At 44.0% G+C, this 22,572-nt stretch overlaps 1 protein-coding gene across 1 annotated transcript in view; it reads right to left on the bottom strand.

Moving 5' to 3' along the window:
* The window catches only part of CCDC158 (coiled-coil domain containing 158), an 86,904-nt gene extending 64,895 nt beyond the window's left edge, over positions 1-22,009 (bottom strand). Inside the window, 1 exon segment of the mRNA XM_072863419.1 lies at positions 21,954-22,009. Coding sequence (XP_072719520.1) covers positions 21,954-22,009 — 56 coding nt within the window.
* Between the last annotated feature and the right edge of the window lie 563 nt (positions 22,010-22,572).

Raw genomic sequence — 22,572 nt, 5'->3', positions numbered from 1 at the left:
TATTGATTCTGAATGCCTAGATAATTTATAGGGACTCTCAGCCTCTCGCCTCAGCTTGCATCTGATTTATTCTTAACAAAAGACAATTTGACCATATAAATCTCACATTTGTGTATGCTTGTGTGTCTTAAGTCATTCCTCTCAGGGGTTGTGTATATGTAAACTTGCAGGATGCTTAGCGGAGTATTTGAAACCCAATTGTAATAACTGCTGATGGTCTGCTTTATTAGCAGATAGTACTCTACGATTCTTTCTCCTTGCGAGAAGGTGAACAAGCAGTGTCAAGTACCAGCATTACCATTTATCGTATCTACCGTACATCTTAGCCTGACACTTCAGACAAAAAAGATGGAATTGCCAAATGCGTCGGCCTTCTCCCGAGGCCTTTAAGCACTGGAAGGGCAGTTGGTGGAGACGTGCAGAGAGTGGATAGTCGGGCATGAGGGTGAGTATGGGGGTGAAATGGCAGTTGTGGGATGTTCCTTAGCACTTCATCTTTGTCCTTGAGTATTTGTGGAAGGTACTGAGTAAATATCTTCTGGGAGAAGCAGAATCCGGGCTCCACAAAAGTTGTTTGTAAGTCATGATCTCATGGTGCTCAGAGAATAACGGTGGGAGAATGAAACCAGCGGGAGCTTGTGCTTTCTGACGAGAGAAGGAGGTGGTTTGCTGGGTAACTAGGATCACTGGAACTGGCAAGTTCTCTTTTGGTTCTTTTTCTTAGCTTTGTACCAACTTGGCTGGTATTGGATTTCTTCTTTGCTGATTGCAAGCTACCAAGCATGTAAGATGCTGCTGTGATGTTTTCCGTTCTGGCATAGTCTTCGGTGTCTGTGGGCATGGGAAAACCTAATCTGCTGAAAGTACTTGCGGTTTCTTTTTATGTATGAGGTTCAAACATGCCAAGAAAAGGAGCTGGGTGGTCATATACAGATACATTTGTGGCCTAAGGGAACCAGAATAACTCCAATGCCTTCAAAGTCCAGTTAACAAGACTTGGGGAGCTCGACTCTGTGCTGTATGGCTTTAGTTCCCTGAACCCAGTGAACCATCTGAATACAGTGAATCCTGTGGCCAACTTCTAAACCTTCTGCTGAGGTAATGGAGCTAGACAGTGCAAGAACCACTGAATTTTAAAATGTGGTCTATGGTTTTGGACTGATAAGGAAAACGTTGTGTTAACTGGTTTTAATGCGTTTTCCTGTCACATTAGGTGATCTGGATGCATTTATTTCTTCCTTGTCAATCAGATAGTCAAATTCTGATTTTAGAAATGTGTTCTGTTCTCATAGTACTTTAAAATCTGTAAGGAATTATATATACATGTAGTATTTTGGTGCCTAACTCCAAACTGATTTCACCTGCATGCATTTAGGGACCTGGGCCTTTATACTGCTCTGCATTGATTTCTTCTCTGTAATTCCTGAATGAAAGAAGCATTTAGAGACTATGAGAATATGAAATACTAGAGTATCTCAAAAGGTGGCAGACACCTAAACATATTGTGAGTATTTGGGCAAAAGCCGTTGTTTTAAACAATGGTTTTTAAACGAAGGTGTCAGGGTTGCATTTTTGCTAGAGTCTTAATTTCTTATTGGGCCAGGGAAAAGCCATATTTGAAGTTGTAATAAACCTGCAGGTTATCTGGCTGCATTTCAGTCTGCCTTATCAGTCAAACTGGCATTTGTCTTCCAGTTACAGAAATGTTATTGTGATGATGATGTGTGAAATGGAAACAAGACAATTAGTGTTTCAGACATGCCAAGCTGGCACTTGAACCAACTTACCCTAACTCAAAGGGAACAAATCTGACATGGAGACCATTCAGTGTAAACAGCAGCTACAAAAGAGCAGTATGCCTTTATTTTCTGATCACAGTAGGTTAACAAGTGCTTGTTAGTCCCAAGGTGTTCTCTCTTTCTCCAAGTCTATTACTTTGGAAAAGAAATGGGTTTTGGCCTTGTTACTGAAATTAAGAGGTTTTGATCATGAATCTCAGTAAGTGATGAAGCATGTATTATGAGCTATTACAACTTTATTGGCAAGTGTTGGGGAAAAATTGTTTAGGGGCTGTGAGCACAGGAATGAATGATAAGAGCCTTTTCACTTATTAATCACTTTAGTTCACATCTGAAACTCAGCCAGCTGCAAAATAATCAGCTCTGGAGAATGGGCACATAGAGCAGAACACGGTCAGCTCATAGCTTGGTTTTGACATCTGCATTTTACTATTTGAACTTTAGGAGGTTATGCCAGGTTTAATGACTCCAGACAAGGATGAGAAATTGTTCATTATATGCAGAAGTTAATTAGATTAACTGACTAGGAGGCATTTTGTGGAGAACTTCAGTGAGACACTGCCAATCCTGATACTTAATGTTTTAAATTGCATAATAAGTGTTTTCAGTTTAACTACAAAAAATACATCACCAGTGGTTGGATGCTGAAGCTAAAAGGTGTGATTAGAAACAAGGGGTAGCTTTTTATTTGTAAAGGGCCACTTATCAGTGGAACTATTTACCAAGTGTCTACCACAGCAGCTTCTTAATGCTAGGAAATTTTATACTAAAAGTGGGATGTTTATTTTTCTTTTTCCCAAAAAAATGTTTCAGATTGGTTTATGCAGAAATTAATTGATTGTGAACCTGTGTTATTATGCTGAATGTTCACAACTGCTTTTTCTGGCAGCATAATCTAGAAATTTATCTCATGGGGTTTATAGGGTTTACAAACGTGACTAACAAACTGCAGGAAAATTGTAGGAGTCATTTACATTCTTGCAGAAATTGTTACAAGCTCACAAAGCAAATGGGGTAAGCCTATAACTACTTTCTCAGGGTCACAGATCTTAAAATCTTAGAAAGGTGATACTTTAAAGACTTTCTGTGGACAAACTTTCGAGTTGTTTGCACTCAGAAGTGATTCGTGCTTGCAAGATTGTCTAAGAGTTGCTCAGCACTCACCTTACCAGTACTTCTGGGCAGGAAGGTGATCAGTTGTGAGATTTCAGCACCAGGATTCATATTTGTTCATAGAAACGGAATCAGATTCTCTTCTGGCTTCCTAGCATCCCTCCAGCTATCTTGGGATCGATAATGTCTGCTCTCAGTACCTTGCAGAGAAGGGGAGGTAAGATCAGGAATCAAACTGTTAATCTGTTTGAGAGGGGAAATCAGAAACGTTTAAGAAAACTCTTATTGCACACTCACATTTGATTTATAAAACTATCAGTGCAGTATCAAGGTGGGTGTATTTAGTGCTATGACTGTTAGTGCTAAGAGAACGTTTGCTCTCAGGAAAGCAGAAGGGAGCATGATTTGCTCTCAGAAGTGTCTTGCTCTAGGGATAACCAAGGCACACAGCAGGAGACAATCCTGATCACAAAGAATATATCACTTAACCGAAGGGATGGAAGAGAAAAGCAGACACAGGAAGTAATGCTGTTTGGTTTGTAACAGAGCTCATTTGATATCAGTTCCATAGCGTTAGCCTCTAGATGATTCACTTCCTTATAAAAAGTATGTGTATTCAGGGGTCTGGGCTAGACAAAATTGCTGAAGGTTTTAACAGCTGGACTGTACTCTTAGTTTGTCGATATCTGAGACTTACTTATTTGATTGAGGGCCAATAGAAATAGCTATGATTGCTTTTAACACATTTTTAGCTGTCAGAGCCTATCTGAGTTCTAGAAGAACTCTTCAAGACTTAAATCCCCTGTAGCCCACGGAGCTGGAGGCGGCAATAGGTATTTCTGACAGACTGATGGACCAGAGAGCCAATGCTGTGAAGCATGTAAACTCCCACAGCCTAGGAGGAGGAGTATTTCATGGGGGGAGAGGAGTGCATTTGCAATCACATCCAAGGAAGCAGTTGACAGATACTGATCAGCCACATACAGCTGTCCTTGTACCAAGGTTACCCTTGCTGCTACTTGGAGTGGAGGGAGAAGGAGAGGATTTAAAACATTTTTGTTCATTAAAGTATGACAAAAGACCTTATTCTGCCCAGGCATACAGCCCGCAAAGCTGTTTAGGGACTGAAAGAATCAATTGAGGTGGTCCAGCAGTAGCAGAACAAAAGATCTCGGCCAGTGTAATTAGCTAAGTACTACATGCTGTTCCTTCAGCCCCTGCTTAGTTAATCAATCAGGACACTGAGTGATGATATGGTGGCGATTTCAGGTAGGCGGCTGAGTGAAAAACATCTCTTCCTCTGATAGGCAGGCTGAGATCATACCCTGGCCAGGGTCGCCTGGGCTTCTCTGAAAGCCATGTCTGAGTTGTGGGGTTTATATGCATACATTTTATCAATAATTGAAACCAACTTCCCAGTAGATGGACATGCAAAATGAAGGGACTTCTTGTGACAAATTGTGACAATACAAGTGGCAAGTATAGAGGACTGGTTCTGCAAGAGCTCTGTAGCCAGCAGAAGTCCTGTGAAGTGAGGAGTGTCTCAGTGCTTTATGCCAGCTGAGGTGCTGCTTGGGGTAGACTGCTGGCAGCACGCTCAGTGCTGAAATGTAGTCACTTAAAAGGACCCATGTAAAAGGAGTGGGGAAAAAGGAAGCGTTTCCTAAAAGGTAAGTTGGAGCGAGCTACCAGGAACAGATTTGGTCCCTTGGGGTGCAGAAAAGCACTCAAAAATGTGGACTCCTTCAGTACTTAGCACAAAGCTGAACGGTGTGGCACACATTGTCAAGTGCCTCTGTTAGGCATTCAGGTTAGCATCACTGTGCAGCTGTGCCAGCTATCCCATTGCAGCAATCATCATGAGCTAGTAGCAGTGGAGAGCGTGAGCACTATGAGAAACTTAATTCCTTGTCCCCAGAGCTGCTAGTTAAGCCATCCTGACTCTGGTGCAACAACGCCTATTAAAACGCATCTCTTTGTTGTACTGATTTGGGGAGGAATGCTAGTAATGAAGAGAGGAGGGCAACTTTATTATATCTAGCTTCTGATTCACCAAGACTTCGATTTGTGAGTGAATTTTTAAGGCAAAGGAAAGATGATCAAAAGGGCAACCTGGAAGTTAAACTTCGGCTAGGACTGAGGAATGTCTTGGTTCAGTTTTGGCGTCAGCTGCAGGCTGTTTTATGCAGTCAGCAAATCCCTCAATCTGCCCGCACTTTCACCTGTGAAATGGATAGCATAGCACTTCATCTCTATCTATGCTTTGTGTGTTTTTTAGCTCTGTGAAGACATACACAAGCATACTGTTGCAGCTGTAATTTTGGTAGGGATCTCTAGGATCCACTATTGTGCCGACAGTAACAGTCAAGAGGTCACCATCATCACTGTGCTGTTTTCATACATAGTGAGAAACTCCATATTTTGGCTATCCATGTGATTAAGGCATTAATCCTTGCTACAGTAAGGGCCAAAATGCAGGAGAGAATCAAGTTGCTAAGCCTCTGTTCAAATCTGGGGGTCTGTCTTGTCAGCAAAAGGGTGATTCAACAAAAAGTCGGTCAGCTGGCTCTGGTCCTAATTCAGCTCGAGGAACAGATGCTGGGATTTTTACTGTAACTGTTGCTCGGTGCAGCTTTTCAAAGGGCCAGCACTGTACATTTTAAATTGTTACGTTGGCAAGGGTGAGAGTAAACAGCAGCAGTTCAATCTGAGTGTTCACAAGTGTCTCTGCCGGGACAGCTGGAAAGTCAGACTTGCAGCCCTAAGGTTTGTTGTCCCATTTCCCTATGGTTTAGCTCTTCTCCTGCCAGGCCCTTTCAATGTGATCTGAAGTCTTTAAAGCTCATCCAAGCTTTTCACATGTTCAACACTGTCTGCTTTGATACAGACTAGACAGTGCCTGTTTTTAACTTACTAGGTTAAAGACGCTTCCTCTAAGAGAGAGGATATCTTTAAAAATTATCGTCTCCATGAGATACTCTGCCATCGACCTAGTGGATGTGAGTCCAGGGTCACGTCACAGGCCTTGCTGCTCTCACTCTGCGCGGTACCTTGCTCTCCGGGTAGCGCTGGTGGAGGAACCATTGAAGGGCTGTGGTGGTGCTTGGTGTGAAGAAAGCTGGGAAAAATCTTGCCCAAGATTTAGATCATAATTTAGGTTCTGGAAGTGTTTAATGCATAGGGTCAGTGGCATAGCTGACAGCAATAGAGAGTCTTGTGAATCACTGCTCCTTGGGTTAAGCTGGGCCTAGCATTGACAGGGGTTGCTTTCTGAGGTAGTGGATCAGGCTGTCATAGAGAGGAGGCTGCAAATTTCAGGGTTCAAAGTGTGGGTTTGCTTTGGATTTGGAAGCCTTGAGGAAGGGTTGCTACTGGCTGTCTTTAGTCATAGCAGAGTGAAATACCCATTCCAAGCCCTCTTACAGTGGGAGGATATTTTCTCTGAAAAATACTTCTGTATAGGCTTCATCCAAACCCCATTAAATGGAAAAGACATATACTGAATTTAGCAATGCTTGGTCAAGTCCTCAGAAGGATATTAGTTAAACTAATTCCAAACAGCCTGAGCAGCGTCTGCCACAATATTTCTGCCTTGAGGTTTCGAGTGTACTTTTTGTTCTTTCCTCTTAGAACTTTTACGCAATCTTAAAGTTTTCTGCAGCTTGTTTGACTCAAAGCTGTTGTTGCAAACTTGTTTGCCAAAGGGGACATTTTCATCATTCACAGGACCTATTTTTAAATTCCGCAAAGATTCCTTAAGTGAGAATGATATCCCAGAGAACTGTACAGGATGCTGTGGGTATGGCAGCTGATCTCAGGGACACTGCGGAGCGACTTCGAGCTGAAACAATTGACCATATTCATTGAAGCGGCAGGGAGGCCATAGGGAAACAGAATGTAGTTACCTTCACTGGAATTTGGCCAGCGTCCCAGCTGACATTAATGCCTCTGCTCTTACAGGAATGTCCTGGGATTTTCATTAATGTATGATTCAGCTTATAAAAACATGTACCTGCTGCCTTAGGCCCTGGAGCTATGGCAATTAAAGAAACGCGATTTAGCCAATGTGTAACTACTGGCTTTAGCAGGCACATTCCCTTCCTTTCTAGTTATCTCTGCTCTCCTCCCCTTCTTTCTTCTCCCCATCCTCAAGATGCAAGAGTAAAGTTTCCAGTGCATTGCGTAAACAGCACACACAGTGAGCTCCTGTGCCCCGTTCAGATAGCGTTCTGAGTGTACAGTCTTTACGTAGCTGCATGGTCACAAAAGTGTGCTCTGTAAAATCAATTGACTGGATTTCGGAGGGGAACCATCTCTGAGAAGGCCTGATCCTGGCTGTCAGACTGAATTACCTTCTGCCAAGGAATGAGGGCCTGATGGATGCTCTTGATTGCTCCCATTGTGCATGAAGAAGAAATATGGCTCTTCAGTGCTTAAGGGTGAAGCCAAGAAAATGGAAAAGGTTGTGCAACATTCAGATGTAAAGTGCTCCCTGTACCCGTTCCAGCTCAGCCCATACGCATTCATACATCACCTTCTGTCTTTAATGGTGATACCTCTGGGACCCAACACTACATGCAAGAAGAGAGGAGATGAGCAAGTCAAAGGACCCTTCTCATGGTGCGGGAGTTAGGTCACTTTTTGTGTGCTGTCCTAGTTTAGGTATAAAACTGGAGTAAGCCTAGCAGTACTCATGGAAAACATGCCTTTGTAATCCAATTCTTTCCTGAGATCAAGGGCCTTCTGCTGCCAATAGCCAAACAGGTCATTTCACATTGCCCTTATTAGTGGGAATCTCGTAGTTGTTTGTCCTGTCAGTTTATTTTCAATGACATTTTTGGAAACAGAAGAGCAGCAAAAAAACTGAGAGAACTGTGAGAAGCCAGGAAATGGTACCAAGTGGAGAAGAAGGCAGGAAGGGAATGCATGTTTTCAGTTTGTATTTGAGATGCTTGCGGTGGACTTTTCCCTGGCACATACAGCAGAATAAGAATTTGAAACCCTAACTCTAGAAAGGCATTTACATTTCGTACTGGTGGGTGTAAGCCCTGCATTTTAGATGCAGGGCAAGGTATCAATATAAGCTTCCACAAAGTTAGCAGCCATCTGGACTGAATATTGAGGTTTGTCTTCACACAGAAAACAGTTTCAGAAGACAAGCTTAAGAGCAAGAGCCCTCTGGCATGCAGGAAGGATGAAGACAGTGGGCAATGTGCCTAATGCTTTTACAGGTATGTTTACCTTATCCATCTCCATGGCACCCGACAGCAGCACCAGCTCTGAAAACTTGGACCTGCCTCAACCTGAACTGCAGCTGAATTCATTTATATGTCTACTGCAGCTAAAAATAGTTTTGCCAAAAAGTGTTTGGCTTGATAAATGAATAAGCTTGGAAATGCAGCTATGAAGTCCCTTCCCTAAAAGAAGGGCTTGATAAAACAGTTCCAAGAAAGATGTGCCTACTTCAGAGGATTCAAGCAGGGAGAGGGATAGGGGCTGTGCACACATCTTAATGAACTTCAGTGCTGCTAGTACAGCTGAGACAGGACAAAATAGAGCAGAGCCTTACTGCCTGAGCTGTTAACTTGATTTTCTGGGGCATATTCTGGAATCTGAGCTCCATAGTCAGCTCTGCTGCTGGGGATCCTGAACTAACTAAGTTCAAAGTCATCCCTGCACATCCGTATGAGCTGCAGCAGTTTGGGAAGCTTCTGTCTGCTAAGAGAACTGTTAAGGTGGGGGAAAAACTGCAGCCCTCTTGAGAGGATAAAGGCTGGACCTTAGGAAAACAGACATTGTACTAGAAGGACTAGGAGCTCTTCCCATGCATCATCTGTCAGGATACCTGTAAAAGAAACGCAGAGAGCAGGCACTAGTATCTTTGCTTTTCTATTGTGAGGGTGGCTTTAGGGAGTACCTTTCCCTGTCACCCACATCTGAAGGGATTTTTTTAAGGTAAAAGAGAACGAATATGCATCCTTGCATACCCTAGCAGCTTTTGCGTTATTAGTGTCCACATCTGCAGTGTAAAATTAACAAGAAAGTTCCTGGATTGCTATGAAATGCCTTGCTAATCTCTAGCTAAGCCTGGTCTTATCGTGTTACTTGCAAAATTGCGCCAGCATTTTCTTGAGCTGGCAAAAAACCCTCCATGTGCAGGTTGAAGACATTTAGGCTGACATGCGGGCAGGGGATTTGAGGGTGCACTTGGCCTCTTGGGCACTAGTTAAAGAATTGACATGGAGCCCAAATGAAATAAATTCAGTGCTTATTAACATGACTTACCCAATGTTTAGCAGCTTAAGGTGCTTTCAGGACAAACTAATAGGGAACGTGCTCTGAACCACAAGGTTAAGGGTACTATAAGCAAAAATCTTAGAGAGCTGCAGAGCAAAGAGACCAGAGAGCTCATGGCTGGAGGAGTGGGAAGGATTGAAAGATATCAGCCAGGCAGGCTGAAGAGGTCAGGACCCCTTTTCTTTCATTTTGTAATTAGACAGAGGACTGCAACATTCCCTGGTGAGTCTGACTACGTTTTCAATATCTAAATTAAGAAATAAGGTAAATGCCACTGTTTAACAGTTTATTCTTGCTTTTGCACACCATAAAATTTATTCATGCATCTGCCTTTGAACCTTTGAGATATTCACTCTGGTTTAAGTGCAGCAACTGCTCTATTTTCACAAAAACAGTAATAATTGAATGATCTTTCAGACTAATTTGCTGCTCGTGCATAACTCCTGTTACTTGAAAACACTACCCATAGGTTTGAAGGGTGAAATTCAGGTTTACAATTGAGCTGACCGGGTTTCATTCCTCTTATTAACACTATATGAGCTGCTCTTTTAGCCCGTCATTAGAAAAGCATCCCTCACCTCTGAGTCCCACCAGCTACAAACGAGATAGTGGTGCAGAGAAAAGCAGTTGTCCCTTGAATTTCGAACTGCCGCAGGGTGGCAGCAGGGGACAAGGATAGTGGCTGCAGAATGAGTGCTTTGAACAAACTTCCACAGCTACATATCTCCCTCCCACAGTTTATTCCACCATCTCTCTGCTGCTCCCAGTAAGACCACGTAGCCCTGTAAGACATCCACAAGGCCTGAGCAAGAACAGGCTTTTCAGTTCCCGTGCTCTTTTCCATTTGGATAGCCTGGTAGGACCCTGTTTAGGAAAACGCTCATGAACAGCTAAGACTGCACGCTTTCACGTGGGTTCGTGGGGAGCAGGTTCTCAAATGCTCAGCCAGCCTGTCCTGGCACAAAGTCACAGGATCATGTGCATGTGCAAGTAGGTGTGCACAACTGTAGGTGGATGGCAGTCAGAAGTACACGGACACTTTGATCTTGAAGATATTCATTCTTCCTGGATGAAATTGAAACCGATCACTCCGCTCCCTCCTGTGCTTTTGATCATTTCCGAGCATTTGACTGTGATTCTTCACTATTTGGGGGTTATGGTACTGTCACAGAAAATGCTGCCAGGGAATTCTTTTCATGGGTCCGTTTGGGGCGAGAAGACTCTCATAGGTGGTGACATGAACTGCTCTTCACATGGACATCAGTTCTGCAGTTAGCCATGTCTGTGTACGATCTGCTCCCATGCTCCAGTGCGTGGGGGACCAGAAGCAATACATTCTGCTGCACAAATGCCCATTTTTTAAAAATAGATGCTGCACTTGGATCTGTGGAGCCAGCTATCTCACTGAGGATCTCAGAGAAATAGTCTTCCTTTTGTGTCCGAGATGCTCTTCCTTCAAGAAAGCGCTAAAACACACTGGAGGTACAGTGGGGAGAAGGGGGCAGGGAGGAAGGGTGACAAGCTGATCTATAGGCAAGGAAAATGAATCTCCAGGGCTGTGAGCCTGGCATCTTTCATGGGCACTAAATTCACTTGAGAAGACTTTTTAATAATTACAGAAGGCTGGGGGAATAAAGAAAGGGTTTGCCAAGTGTGATGTGATGACAATGGCTTGGACCGTGAAATTCCTCTTTTGTACTGGCACCGTCACTCTAAGCCGCGCGCTGTTGCCATTATCTGGTCCGAGGGGAGTTCTCGCTGCGTTATTGTGGAGTGTGTGTGACCTGGCAGTGAGTCAAAAAGCATCGAGCCGCCGTGCTGTGATGAACCGGCCCAGCTACTTCTGGAGAGTCCGTTAGCATTTCCTTCTCATTACCTAGGGATGCAAGCAGTACTCTCTTGCCCTAAAGGACACATCTCTTGATGTTGAGCTGTGTTTTAATTGCTGTTGGCTGCTCTAAGCTTCGATCTTCAAAGAGTCCCTAAAAATTTTGATGTCTGATTCTCATTAAAATGAGCAAGAAGTGAATACCTAAATCCCTTAGGCAGCTATTGAATGCCTGGCAAGAGCTCCAGTCAGTTCATCAAGCATGGCTCTGCTGCATCATCTGTTTTTTTTCCTCTCAGATATAGACCATTTAGTGGTTATTAGTTTGTATTAGTAGGCTCAGGGAGGAAGGAGGAGCATGATGAAGAAGGGAATATAGGGCAAAAGAAAGAAAGGGAAATGATAGTACAATGAGGGAGAGGACAACCACAGCAAATAGAGAAGAATGAAAACTATGGAGACAAGTGGGGGACCAGAAATATGGATGGAAGGACATCCAAGAGCAGTTCCTCTTGGGTGTAGAAAAGGGAAAATTGCTGTGAGAGAAAATGGCTCGATGCTGGGGACATGGTAGAAATATTAAAGCGGGGCGGGAGTCTCATTTGGCATCAGTACAGCGTGACCTGGCAGTCAGAGTAGAGAGTGCAACTCCAGCACTAATGTGTGATTATTTCTGTGACCCTGGAAAAGTTACATAAACATTGCTTCTGTTTTTATTCCTCTCTAATTTAGGAACAATACTTCCTGCTGTCTTCCCATGGTGCTGAAAGGTCAAATTAGCTAATGGAAGGAAAGTTCTTGAGGATCATTATTACTGTTGTCATTACTATTATTATTGCTATTTATAATAACAGGTGTAATGGAAGTGTTAATATTGGGGAAAGGAAATAAGGGAAAGAGCAGTGGGAAACATCAAAAGCAGTAACTGGCCATGCTGGGGCCAAGGATCTGTCTCCAGGAGAGATAAGACTACCTGTTCCAGTAGCCAGAAAATCCCATCGTTTTAGGTTTACCTAATTTATGGAATTACCCGATTGCAGGGCAGGTTTTCTTGGCATTTATGTTTTGAATTCATGTGAGCAATATGCCAAGGCAGGAAATTCGCTGTCTAATCATGTGGTGAAAAAAACCCTCAACAGCTGTACTTTGAGAGCCTGCTGGTTGTTTCCTTGCTTCTCTGAACCGATCACAGGTGTGTACACCTCAGCCATATTTTCTTACATGGAAATATTTTCCAGGTATCCCACAAAGACACAATCCAAAGAAAGTCTCATGGCAGTTGGTCACCCTGTCAAGCTACAACCTCCAGGGGTTATGGCAATATAGGTCATAACAGCAAGTATAGAAAAGTAATACAAAAGGCTGGGAAGACATGTAAAGCACCCTGTGAAAAAGGGCACAAGACAGTGCTATGTAACAAGGACTGAAAGGCAAGTTCCAAATGTTGTCATTTGCTCCTTGTTTTTAGAACAGAGAGGAGGGAGATTAAAGAAATAACTAGATTTCTTACTATGGCAGTTCCTGTGATGCTAGGTTTGGCTTTCCCCAGGCTTGAAAAATTGTCCTTGGAGTAGGTAACAAATATAATTTTGCAGACACATCTCCAACTGGCTTGTTTTCCTAGATGGCAAGGACAGGAGGAGGGAGGGTATGTAAGGTCATGCTGTGAGAAGAGAGTATGCAAAGCAAGAGAAACTGCCAACAGCAAAAGAATAATAATATGTTCCTATGCCTATCCATTTGCACTCGGTGCAAAAGGTGACATTTCTCGAGGTGGGCCAGTCCTTGCACATTTTACATTTTGGTTTGTGAGCAAATGTTGGTCGATGACATCCCACAGTTTGAGGGTTACACTGCAACCACCAGGAAGGCCTGTTTGGAGATGGCATGGGGGTCTGTACAGGTGTCTGTGGAAAGCATTAGGGAGCACTTGATGTCATTGACTCAAAATCCTAGGGTTTGTAGGGTTCAGGTGGTCTCTTAAGAGTACCTCACCTCAGTTTTAATAATCGCAACTGTTACCACAGGCCCCTCTCCGGCTTCTTCTGGGGCATAGCACTGGGTGAGAAACATTAAGCGCTAGGCTCAGTTCATCTCTGTGGGTAAAGCTAGTGCATGCTGTATAGGCTCCTGCCACGATGATCAGGACAGAGACAGTGACGAGGATGATGAGTGGCACCCTGCACACCAGGAACACAAGGAAGAGGAGTGGCTGGGGAATGGGAGTGTGCAAGGAGATGTGTGTTTGCCAGTGATCCTCAGCTGCCGTGCTGTTCCATGCTGCACCGCTGCAATGGACTCAGTAGCCGTGCAGTAGCTTTGAGGCAGTTCTCTCTCGTATGTTGGGTGGCCACATCTTTGATAGCCCCTCGCCTAGACTGTAATGGGCTCACTCTCTAAATGTCATAGGAACTGGGTTTTTAATTATTGAAACCTTGTGAGAAATGTGAGAAAGGACTGTGAAGTTGGGGGCAGGATGGCAAAGCAGGGTGAAAAAAGGAGTCCTGAGTGCAGAAACTGTGGGTGTGTTTGTGGCAGAGCAGAAGACCTTTCAAGCAGACTCTTTGACAAACAGCTATTTTTAACTCTCACATTGCAAAGCAAATATTAACTCTCAGACATGTGCAGTCACTGCCTTTGTGTGCTCTGGAGAGGGGCGAGCTGTATCAGATACAACAGAGTAACAGGGAATGAGCTCTTGTAGCCCCTTGAGCTGATATCACCCTGATAATCGGTGCAGACCAAACAGGATCAAGTTAACGTGCTCCAGGCCCCAGTATTTGTATCACCTGGTAATATACCCTCTGTGGCATGCATGGAATGGTTTGTTTGCAAAAACCAAACAGTGAACAAAGAAGTAAGGCTCTCTGATTCCCACGTGCACTGGCAGGGTGTGTTCTGCAGGCAAGACTCTGCTGGGATAAAAGCTGGCCTCATGCAGGAAACGGAGAAAGAGCAGGAGAAAGCAGTCCCTCAAGTTTTAATGCTGCAAAAGGGTGAGCGTTACTCAGCACCTGTACAGGCGTCACTTTTCCATAGTTGCTCTGTCTGTGACTCAGGTGCACATTGGTGCTTTTTTTCCTTGCGTTGCCCGGATACTGTGTGCCACGAACAACAGGAGGGAAAGGTAGGAAGAAGCATTAACGACGTTTGAGATATTGGCTCCCCAGACACCCTGACATGGAGCAGCAGGCAGCCAAGTGCTGGGAGAGCCAGGAAAGAAGCCATCTCCTGTCCTCTAGCCACCTTTCTCCTGTCTCTCTGGGTTAGCAGGAGAAGGACTGTTCGCTGCCACTGTAAAGCATGTCAGAATGTCGTTTTGCAGTCGGTCCCTGGGCACATCACTGCTAGCTTTATGCTGCCTGAAAACAATCTGATTTTTCTCCTGTCCTGCAGGTGCTCTTGCTTCTCCTCACCTCTAAGTTCAGTCCATATGTTGCCGGCGTCACCATGTAGCTGAGAGCGGGGTTTGCCGCTGTCTTGCTGCTTGCTGTTGTCACAGCTTTTCCACATCTCTGTTTCCTGTCCCTCTGTTTGTCTAACCTGTCCATTTATACTGTAAGGCTTGGGGCAGGAGCTGTCCGTGATAATGTGTTTGTACCATGCCTCTAAAAGAGGACCTGATATGGCTCTAGGCGTTACCGTAGTGCAAACACAGATTAGTTCCTTGTCTTGTATATATGGAGAGGGGTGGAGAAAATGTATTGTTAGTTTTGCTTCTTGTTACAGAAAAGATCCTGGAGGCTTCGTGAAGGCCTGAATCAAAGCTGTAGCGTAGGTCCATCTTTGTGCTTTAGCTGAAAGAAGACTTGATTTTCCCTGCCCCTTCTAGTTTTAAATGTAAAAATCTCTGTGGGAGCCTAACAGTTCTGTGCTTAAGAAGGTGGAAAATTATCTTAAGAGCTAAGCCTTCTTTCCTCTGCTAGCTTAGGAATTTAGAGTCACCAAGAGGAGTGAGATGCAAACTCATCCAAGCATGCTTCTTATCTCTTGTAGCTGAAGCCAGCAATCTGTTTTCCATTCACTTCTTGCCACTTTTTGCTGAGGGGCTGACTGCTGAGATTAACCTTGCTCCCAGGACAGGAAACAATCACGCAGGAAATGGAAAGGTGTGGAAGTGTTGGAGCCTGCAGGGTAGTCCTAGGAATGACCTTGAATCCTCACCACTTGTCAGTAACTTGCATCCACCCTGCATGGATCACAGTGGCATTTCTGCAGCTGGATTTCTGCTTTGGTGCCCACAGCCACTTTGCTTTGGTGCCCACAGCTACATTGCTTTGGTGCCTGCCCTCGGTAAATTATACTGAAAAAGGTCTTGGTCCTTCAGGGAGCCTCTGTCTGCACTGGCACAGGGGCACTCCAGTATATTGCCTGCACTCCTGGTTTCCAGATCATCCAGGTTCTGAGACTATGGGAAAGCAGTCTGGTTGCTCCTTTGCTCCTGGGCTGGGTTTTCCCCTGAACTGGGGACAGCCGGGTGTGCAGCCAGGCACCATAAATGCCACAGGCTCAGTGATGCTCCCTGCTGTCCTGGGGTAGTGCAGGTGCAGGCGGGGAGAGAAGGGGCTGTAGAGAAGGGCTGATGCTCAGTCATCAAGGGGTAGCAGGTTTCCATCTGGATCTGTAGCATTCGCAGGGAACAGGCAACATTTTGCTGCTGCTGCATGTGCTTCATTTTGGCTTTTGGGAATACCTGTAAAAGGTGAGGTCCTGGTCCCCTTTGTATCAGAGGCTCTGTACCATTTCCACTCAGCATCCTGGACAAATTCCAGTTTGGGTAAATACAACTCGCTTGCCTGACATCCCTCTTCTGAAAAAAATATGAGTAGTTCCTGCTCATTTCAGCTTTCATCAGGTCCAGCCTTAGACACAGACAAAATAAGGATTGCCGCAACCTATTATATATATCCTTAGAGCATGAGCTGATGAATTCACTGAAGGGGGCAGGTGAGCTGGTTTTGTCCTGACAGGTAGGAAATAAATGAATCTGTCTGTCCCCAGAGACACATACACACACACGCATGCTGCAAAGAAGCCGTGAGCAGTCTGTGACAGTCTGGTGCAGCCCTGAGCTCCTGACTCTTTTCTGTATGGGGTCAAATACTGCTGAGTTTCTCTGATGTTGGCCACAATGCTAAAATGAGAGCTGGTGACAGTCACTGCCAACATGGTGAGTAGATGTCCCTCTAGATTTACAGTGGTGCCTCTCTGATGTTTTATCTGGAAAATAAGCCTGGGGATGCCAGAAGTGTTCGAGTTGTGAATGGTAAGGGCTGGAGTTTTCCTTGCTAGGTGTCTTGCTCCAAGCCAAGTAAGTATATTCATTAACATGATTCAGGCTGAGTGTGGGAGAAAATATGTTGTTTTGCCTGTGTTAAATAACAGATTATTTTTTTTGGAAGTGCCAGAAAGGTTTCATAGTATTGCTAACCCTTCAAAACTGTGTAGTTTAACTTGTTCTTCTACTGAATAAAGTTCAGCCTCTCAAGGTGAATTCATTCTATGTGAACCTTGTGTGACTACCTGGAATAAATTAGTCTCTCCACTACTGTGCTTTGTACTTGGGAACAGAAATGTTACTGTAGAACAATCCAGAGCACTATGAGAAAAAATCCATTCCTTGCTTCCCTGCAGAATAAAACAATAACTAATTTGGCAACACTTTCTTTGGCTGGGAGTAAATGTCAATAGCTAAATTCTCTTGAGATGCATGTTTGCATCAGGGATGGGGATATCCAGCAGAGACACGGCTCCAGGGGGAGACCTTTGACTTAACTATTTTTTGATTGAATTGTCTTAACTGCTCTATCACGCTGACACAGAGGTTGGGGACAATGAGGAAGAATTTCTGTCTGCTGCATGGGAAACACTCGCTGCCCTCAAGTTGTGACATGGCATTAAGTCTGAATGAGGGGAGCAGCATATTCTCTGGAGTCATTCAGCAGCTCTGCAACTTTGTTTTTAGGTTTGAGAACCATCTCTGAACTCCACAAGGGCTTAAAAATCTCCATCTCCAACATAAAGCCTAAACCAATCAGCTACTCAACAAGTTTACAGAGCAAGCCGAATTTGGCCCAGTGGGCCTCTGTGTGCACTGCTCTGTACTAGGTGCAATGCGTGACTGGTCTGGTGTGCCTGTATTATGCCTGATAGCGGACAGGTAAATGAAAGACCCCAGTCTGACCTGTTTGATGTTCCAGTCTGGGCACTGAGAAGTGATTAAAACCTTGAGTGTTGAATTTGGAAACGGATACAGTCAGTTTTCCTGTGTTTTCTCTCAAATGTACGGCTGGTTTAACTCTTTCCCCCAAGTTGCACCAGTGCTAATTGACCTTGTGAAGGACAAGGAAGAGATGAACCCCAGATTCACTGGAAATGCATCGTTCCACTGGAAAGAATGAAAATGGTTCCAGTAAAATATTTGAAAACAAGGGGTCCAAAGCAGAGAACATTTTTCTGTAATGCTCCTCCTGGGTGAGTCACAGACTCCTTGCAGCGGAGGAAGCTACCTCTCTCAGTTCCTTCACAGAGCAAAATTTCTTCCTCTCTCACCCTGTCGGTTCCTATAAAATCTTTCTCAGCAGTTCAGGAATTCTGGACAGCCATCTCCAGCAGTTCATTTGTGATGCTTCCCTTCCCATCATTATAATATCTGACACGAAAAGGGCAGTAGTTTGTCATTGCAATTGCTGCTGCTTGTGTCAACACCCAGCTATGCTGGCTTACTGTTTTTTCCTGAGCATCTCCTGGTGTCACTCAGCAGTTGTACTAACCTGCTGCATGGCACGGCTCTCACTTGTGTAACTGCATACAGTGTGCATACATATTTGCTTGCTTGCTTCTTTTTTTAATTGAGAAACTTCAGCAAGTAAGTTCACAGTTTAGGAATCACATGCACCATTCATAATATAAAGGACACAAAGATGGAATAATCCATCTTAAAAGCTACAGAGAATTTGTTGTTACAAAAGCTGCTCAAAGAAAGGGAAGAGAAAAGAGGAATAAATAAAGAAAACTTCTTTAAAATAATCAAGAAAGGATCTCAGTTAGACAGCATTCTCTGAACCTACAGTAACCATAGCGAACCAAACAAAAGACAGTAGTAATAAGTCTTATGTATCCTTGGTGATCTGCTTAAGCAACTTCTTGCTTTTACAGTAAGCCAGAAAAAGGGAGAACAGATGGGTTCAAATTCTGCTGCAGGATCTATTGAATGACAAGAAGCCTCCTCTAATGCAAGAAAACGGACTGGAGTGTTAATGCAAAGCAGGACCAGGGGTGGCCTTTGGGATTTTCAGGAAAGGGCAGTGGGCATGGAAGGCTTTACTGCAGGAAAGACAACTGAAGGGACTTGAGTTTGTGTCAGCCTGAGGAGACTATTGAGGCGTTTGAAGTGGGTGTATTTCAGGAGAGACCAGCTTGGCAGGGAAGATCTTGTTCTCTCCCTCTGAAAGAACCTGAAAGAATCGGCTAGATATGTTTGTGGAAAACAGAAGAAAGAAAGAGGGGGAGATGCTGAAATCACAGGAGTTTGATGGGATTTCACAGGAAGTAGGAACCATCTTGTAGATGGTTGGTGGAACACCCTCTGGAAGGGGATACTTTCCTGTTGCATGGTTCTGATAGGCCCGGACTCTCACCAGGGTCAGGGCCTGTGAGCTAGGGATTCACAGAGGCAGCCCCTGCCATGAGAGCCAAGGTTTGGATCATTGCCACCCAGAGAGCTCACACATTAAATAGACAGGACAAAGGTAGTAATGAGTGTGTCCATTTTACAAGTGGGAAACTGAGGCATGGAAACCAAGAGTCTTTATGCTATTGATGAATGTTTTGCTGTACAGATGCTCCTGCCGATTTCAGGGAGAGGGGTTCTTCTCCCCACATGGCAGTGCCTGGGCAGCTGGCTCTACTCACAGCACCTGCAGTAAGACCAGCCATTGAATGCAGCCCCCTAAGGTTTAGCCCAGCACATGAAGTTCAAAACCAGCCTGTTTTTTAGGTATTCCTACACCCTGTGCTCGTCAGAGTCACCTCTCATAACTTGACTTGGCAGAGCGGTTGGCTCAATCCAGCCAAAAGGAAAAAAACTTCAGTCCCCAGCCGGCTCCCGCTGGCTCCTCCTGCTCCTGATGGATGAGCGACAATCCTACACCCAGAAGGTTTGCTGGCTGCATATTACCTTGTTTTTGTCAGCTTAAATAAACCATAAGAGGCCTTACTGGCTATTGATTGACCTCTTAAGCTAGGTCCTGTAGCTCACGGCGATTACAGTTTTGGCGCAAGTGACTGTTGAGGGTGATCTTGACAATGCTGTGGCTGCTCGAACTACTCCAACACAACTTTCACTCTTAAGGCAACAGACGGTATTGCTGGGTCTGCCCTTGCTGACTGACAGCACTTAGAACCACTTGAGATTTAGGAAAGAGGTGAAGACTCGCCTTCTCATTTACTCTCACTTGCGACCTGGTCCACAGGGTGAGACAGGTTGTTCAGAGAAGGTAACCACACACAGAAGGGGCCTGCCTGTGTATCATTTGTCTGCTGTGGCACACATGGCTTTGCAAGCATCTTCCATCCTTAATGGCTCAGTGCATCACAGACCCAGCAGGGTCCCATCCTTGACTTTGTTCAGCCTTGTCCAGTGAAGCAGGTGTTCATTTAAATAGGTTACATGTATGTTAAGGTTTGTTTGCTTTGTTGATAGTTGTTACACTGGGTAGAGATAGAGCTTTGTGTTTATAGTACAGCTTGTTTTGTTTGAATCATTCAGTCCTTTCCTTGAAATACCACCACTCCTTAAACACAAATATTTTCAGAGGCATTCAGAGAGAAGAAATGAACGTGGAGCATCTGAGCCTTGCTTTGGGAGACAGTGCCTTGTTTCTGGACTTTTGGTGGAAACTTGGGAGTCTTTTTGCCTCTTTTGACTCTCTGAGTGGTAGTGCCAGGTCACAGGCCTGTTGTGAATGTTTTCCTCCAGGAACTTTAAGGAATTTGCATCCAGGGAACCTCAGCCAAAGAGATGGCACAACTGTACCTAAGCAATAGACAGATGAGAAGGCTAACAGATTATTAATAGATGAGATAACTACGTAAACAACAAAAGATCAATCCATATCTCCATTTATATTCTCTCTAGGTACGTAACTAATATGGTTTTGATGCTGCTATCGAAAGCTTCTAATCACAAAAAGTGGGTCGTGCTTTAGGTCTTGCTCGTGGATAGTTTAAGTACACAGGAGCAAAGCAGATCATCCTCAGCCTCTGGAATTACTTGCGGATGACTCTGTACTCGTGCTAGCAAACTTTCCTTAAAGGCATTCTTTACTATGGTACTGTGGCTGGCTACATGGCCTTGCAAGCTGCAGTTTAAGAGCCCTTGGCATAGGCATAAGCTGGAATGCATCAGGATTTGAAGAAAGATTTCCTTCAGAGCTCTTCATAATGTTAGCAACCTTATCAGAAGTATTGCAGGGTTTAGTATTTCCTTAAAGTCTTTGATTTCACATTATTTATAAAGGTGATTATGGAAGAATCCAAATTTCCATTTTCACTAAAAAAGAGGAGAAAAAGAAACATCTAGCCCACATGGTTGCAAAGAAAACCTTAAAACAGTGATCCTATGGAGTGAAAAAAACTAGAATATATAAATACAATTTGGATTATTAGAGGATAAAGCAGAGATGACGATTTTGTTGATTTTTTATGGTCAGGGTTCATCAAGGCAGAAGTTAATACAAACACTTCTGATGAGTATCTTAGCCTTTGAAGTAGGTGGTATTTGTTACAGGAGATATTTTTCCAAGAATGCCTTTTCTCCATTATATGTTATCTAACATGACGAAACAAAACCAACCAAACAAAATCCCTTCTGTTGACTACATCACAAGTTAACCTACCCCATACTATCCCACTCTATTGTATGCCATTGAAACGATACCCACCTGTTTTCCTTTACAGCACCAACAAACTGGAGCAATACTGCATTTTTAGTTTGTTATTTATTTATGCTGGCAGCGAGGTCTAATGTTTCATCTCTCGCCCTTCCTGGTGATTGTGATACAAGGCTCTTTATATGAAGTCTCATTCCTGTGGTTTTATCCATTCTTAAGAAGAAAAGAAAAAACTCATTCATCAGTGGAATGACTTCCTGGTAGGATGAATGACAATGATTTTTACCTACCTTCGTTCAGAGAATTTCTTAGCTAATGTTTGTGGAAGTCAGATTTTAAGTTTTAGAAGGTACGTGAGCTGGAATACTATTGTTCAGAAGAACAGACTGGCTCCGCCTGTGAGAAATCACCATTCAACACTGAAACTAAAGTTCTGGTAAAAATCTGAGTAATATGTCTACATGTGCTGAGTTACATGTCTGGGTTATGGCTCAATTACACTTTGCCTAGCATGACTTGAAATAAAAGTAACTTCCAGAAGTGTGCGTGCTATTTCACTGCTCAGAATATGGTACCCCTGCAAATAGTAGCCCTTCCCCTGGCTGGATCAGAGTCTTAATCCAATTCAGATACAACTCTTTGTCTCAATATCATGTCTGGGAAGGTGGAGGCCTGAAGGAAGAGATTACACTTCTAATGTGCCATGAGATGTTATACTTAAGTGTGGGTCACATGACAATTGCTAACACAGGTCACAGGTTCTGCTGAACAGGGACTACCAGGTGCTTTGAATATCAGATTTGGTGGTGGCAAGTTTTGTAATAAAAGCTATATCAGTTGCACTCCGAACCAGTGGCACTCCTGAGTCTCCAGAAACTCAGGATTTGCAGTGCATTAACCCATATATAACCTTGCCCTCTGCTACGCTAGTATGCCTTTGCAGAGAGGTAGTGCATTAGTGCACAAGGCTGAGATGCAGAGGTTCTGGGCCAAATTATCTTGTCCTCTGCCTTGTGAACTTACTTCTTTGCAGACTTGGCGCATTTCTGCTGGCACACTGGTGGAGAACCAATGTGCATGACGGAATACACAATGTATGTGATGGACCATACAAAACAGAGGAAAGTGCCCTAGGATTCTCCTTCTAGCTTTGCCACTACATAGCCTTGAGTAGCCTGCTTACTTTCTCATAAAATTAAAATAATTGTCTCCTTTCTTTAAATCCCTAGCTGAAAAACCCTACAGAGGCGCTGCATGTCGTTAACTACATACACCTACGTGCATCTGCTTTGTTGCTGGCCAGTAGGCAAGAAGCTGTTGTTAATCAGCCAGCTAGATCATGAAGAGGAGCTTGAACAAAAAAATCACATCCAAGCTCTTCTAATCCCAGCTTTGCCCTTGGGCTTGTGCCTGGGTGCTCTTATCAGGAGGCATTCCATGGCCGTTTTGCTGGCGTTTACTGCTTCCAAATACCAAATACTTTTCAGGCTTATTCAAAACAATGCTTCTTGGCAGAATGAATTTGGCTGCCGATCCCCAGCTTCCATCTATATGAAATGTAGGGGAGGCAAGCACAGACCTTTGGGGAAGCTGGCTGGCAAAGGGAGACAACGTTTCTTACTCAGAGAGCTGAGTTTGAGGC

This window comes from Ciconia boyciana, chromosome 5 (genome assembly GCF_034638445.1).
Source record: "Ciconia boyciana chromosome 5, ASM3463844v1, whole genome shotgun sequence".
Taxonomy (NCBI): domain Eukaryota; kingdom Metazoa; phylum Chordata; class Aves; order Ciconiiformes; family Ciconiidae; genus Ciconia; species Ciconia boyciana.
The sequence above is the reverse complement of the archived record's forward strand: the minus strand, read 5'-3'. Positions and strand labels throughout refer to the sequence as shown.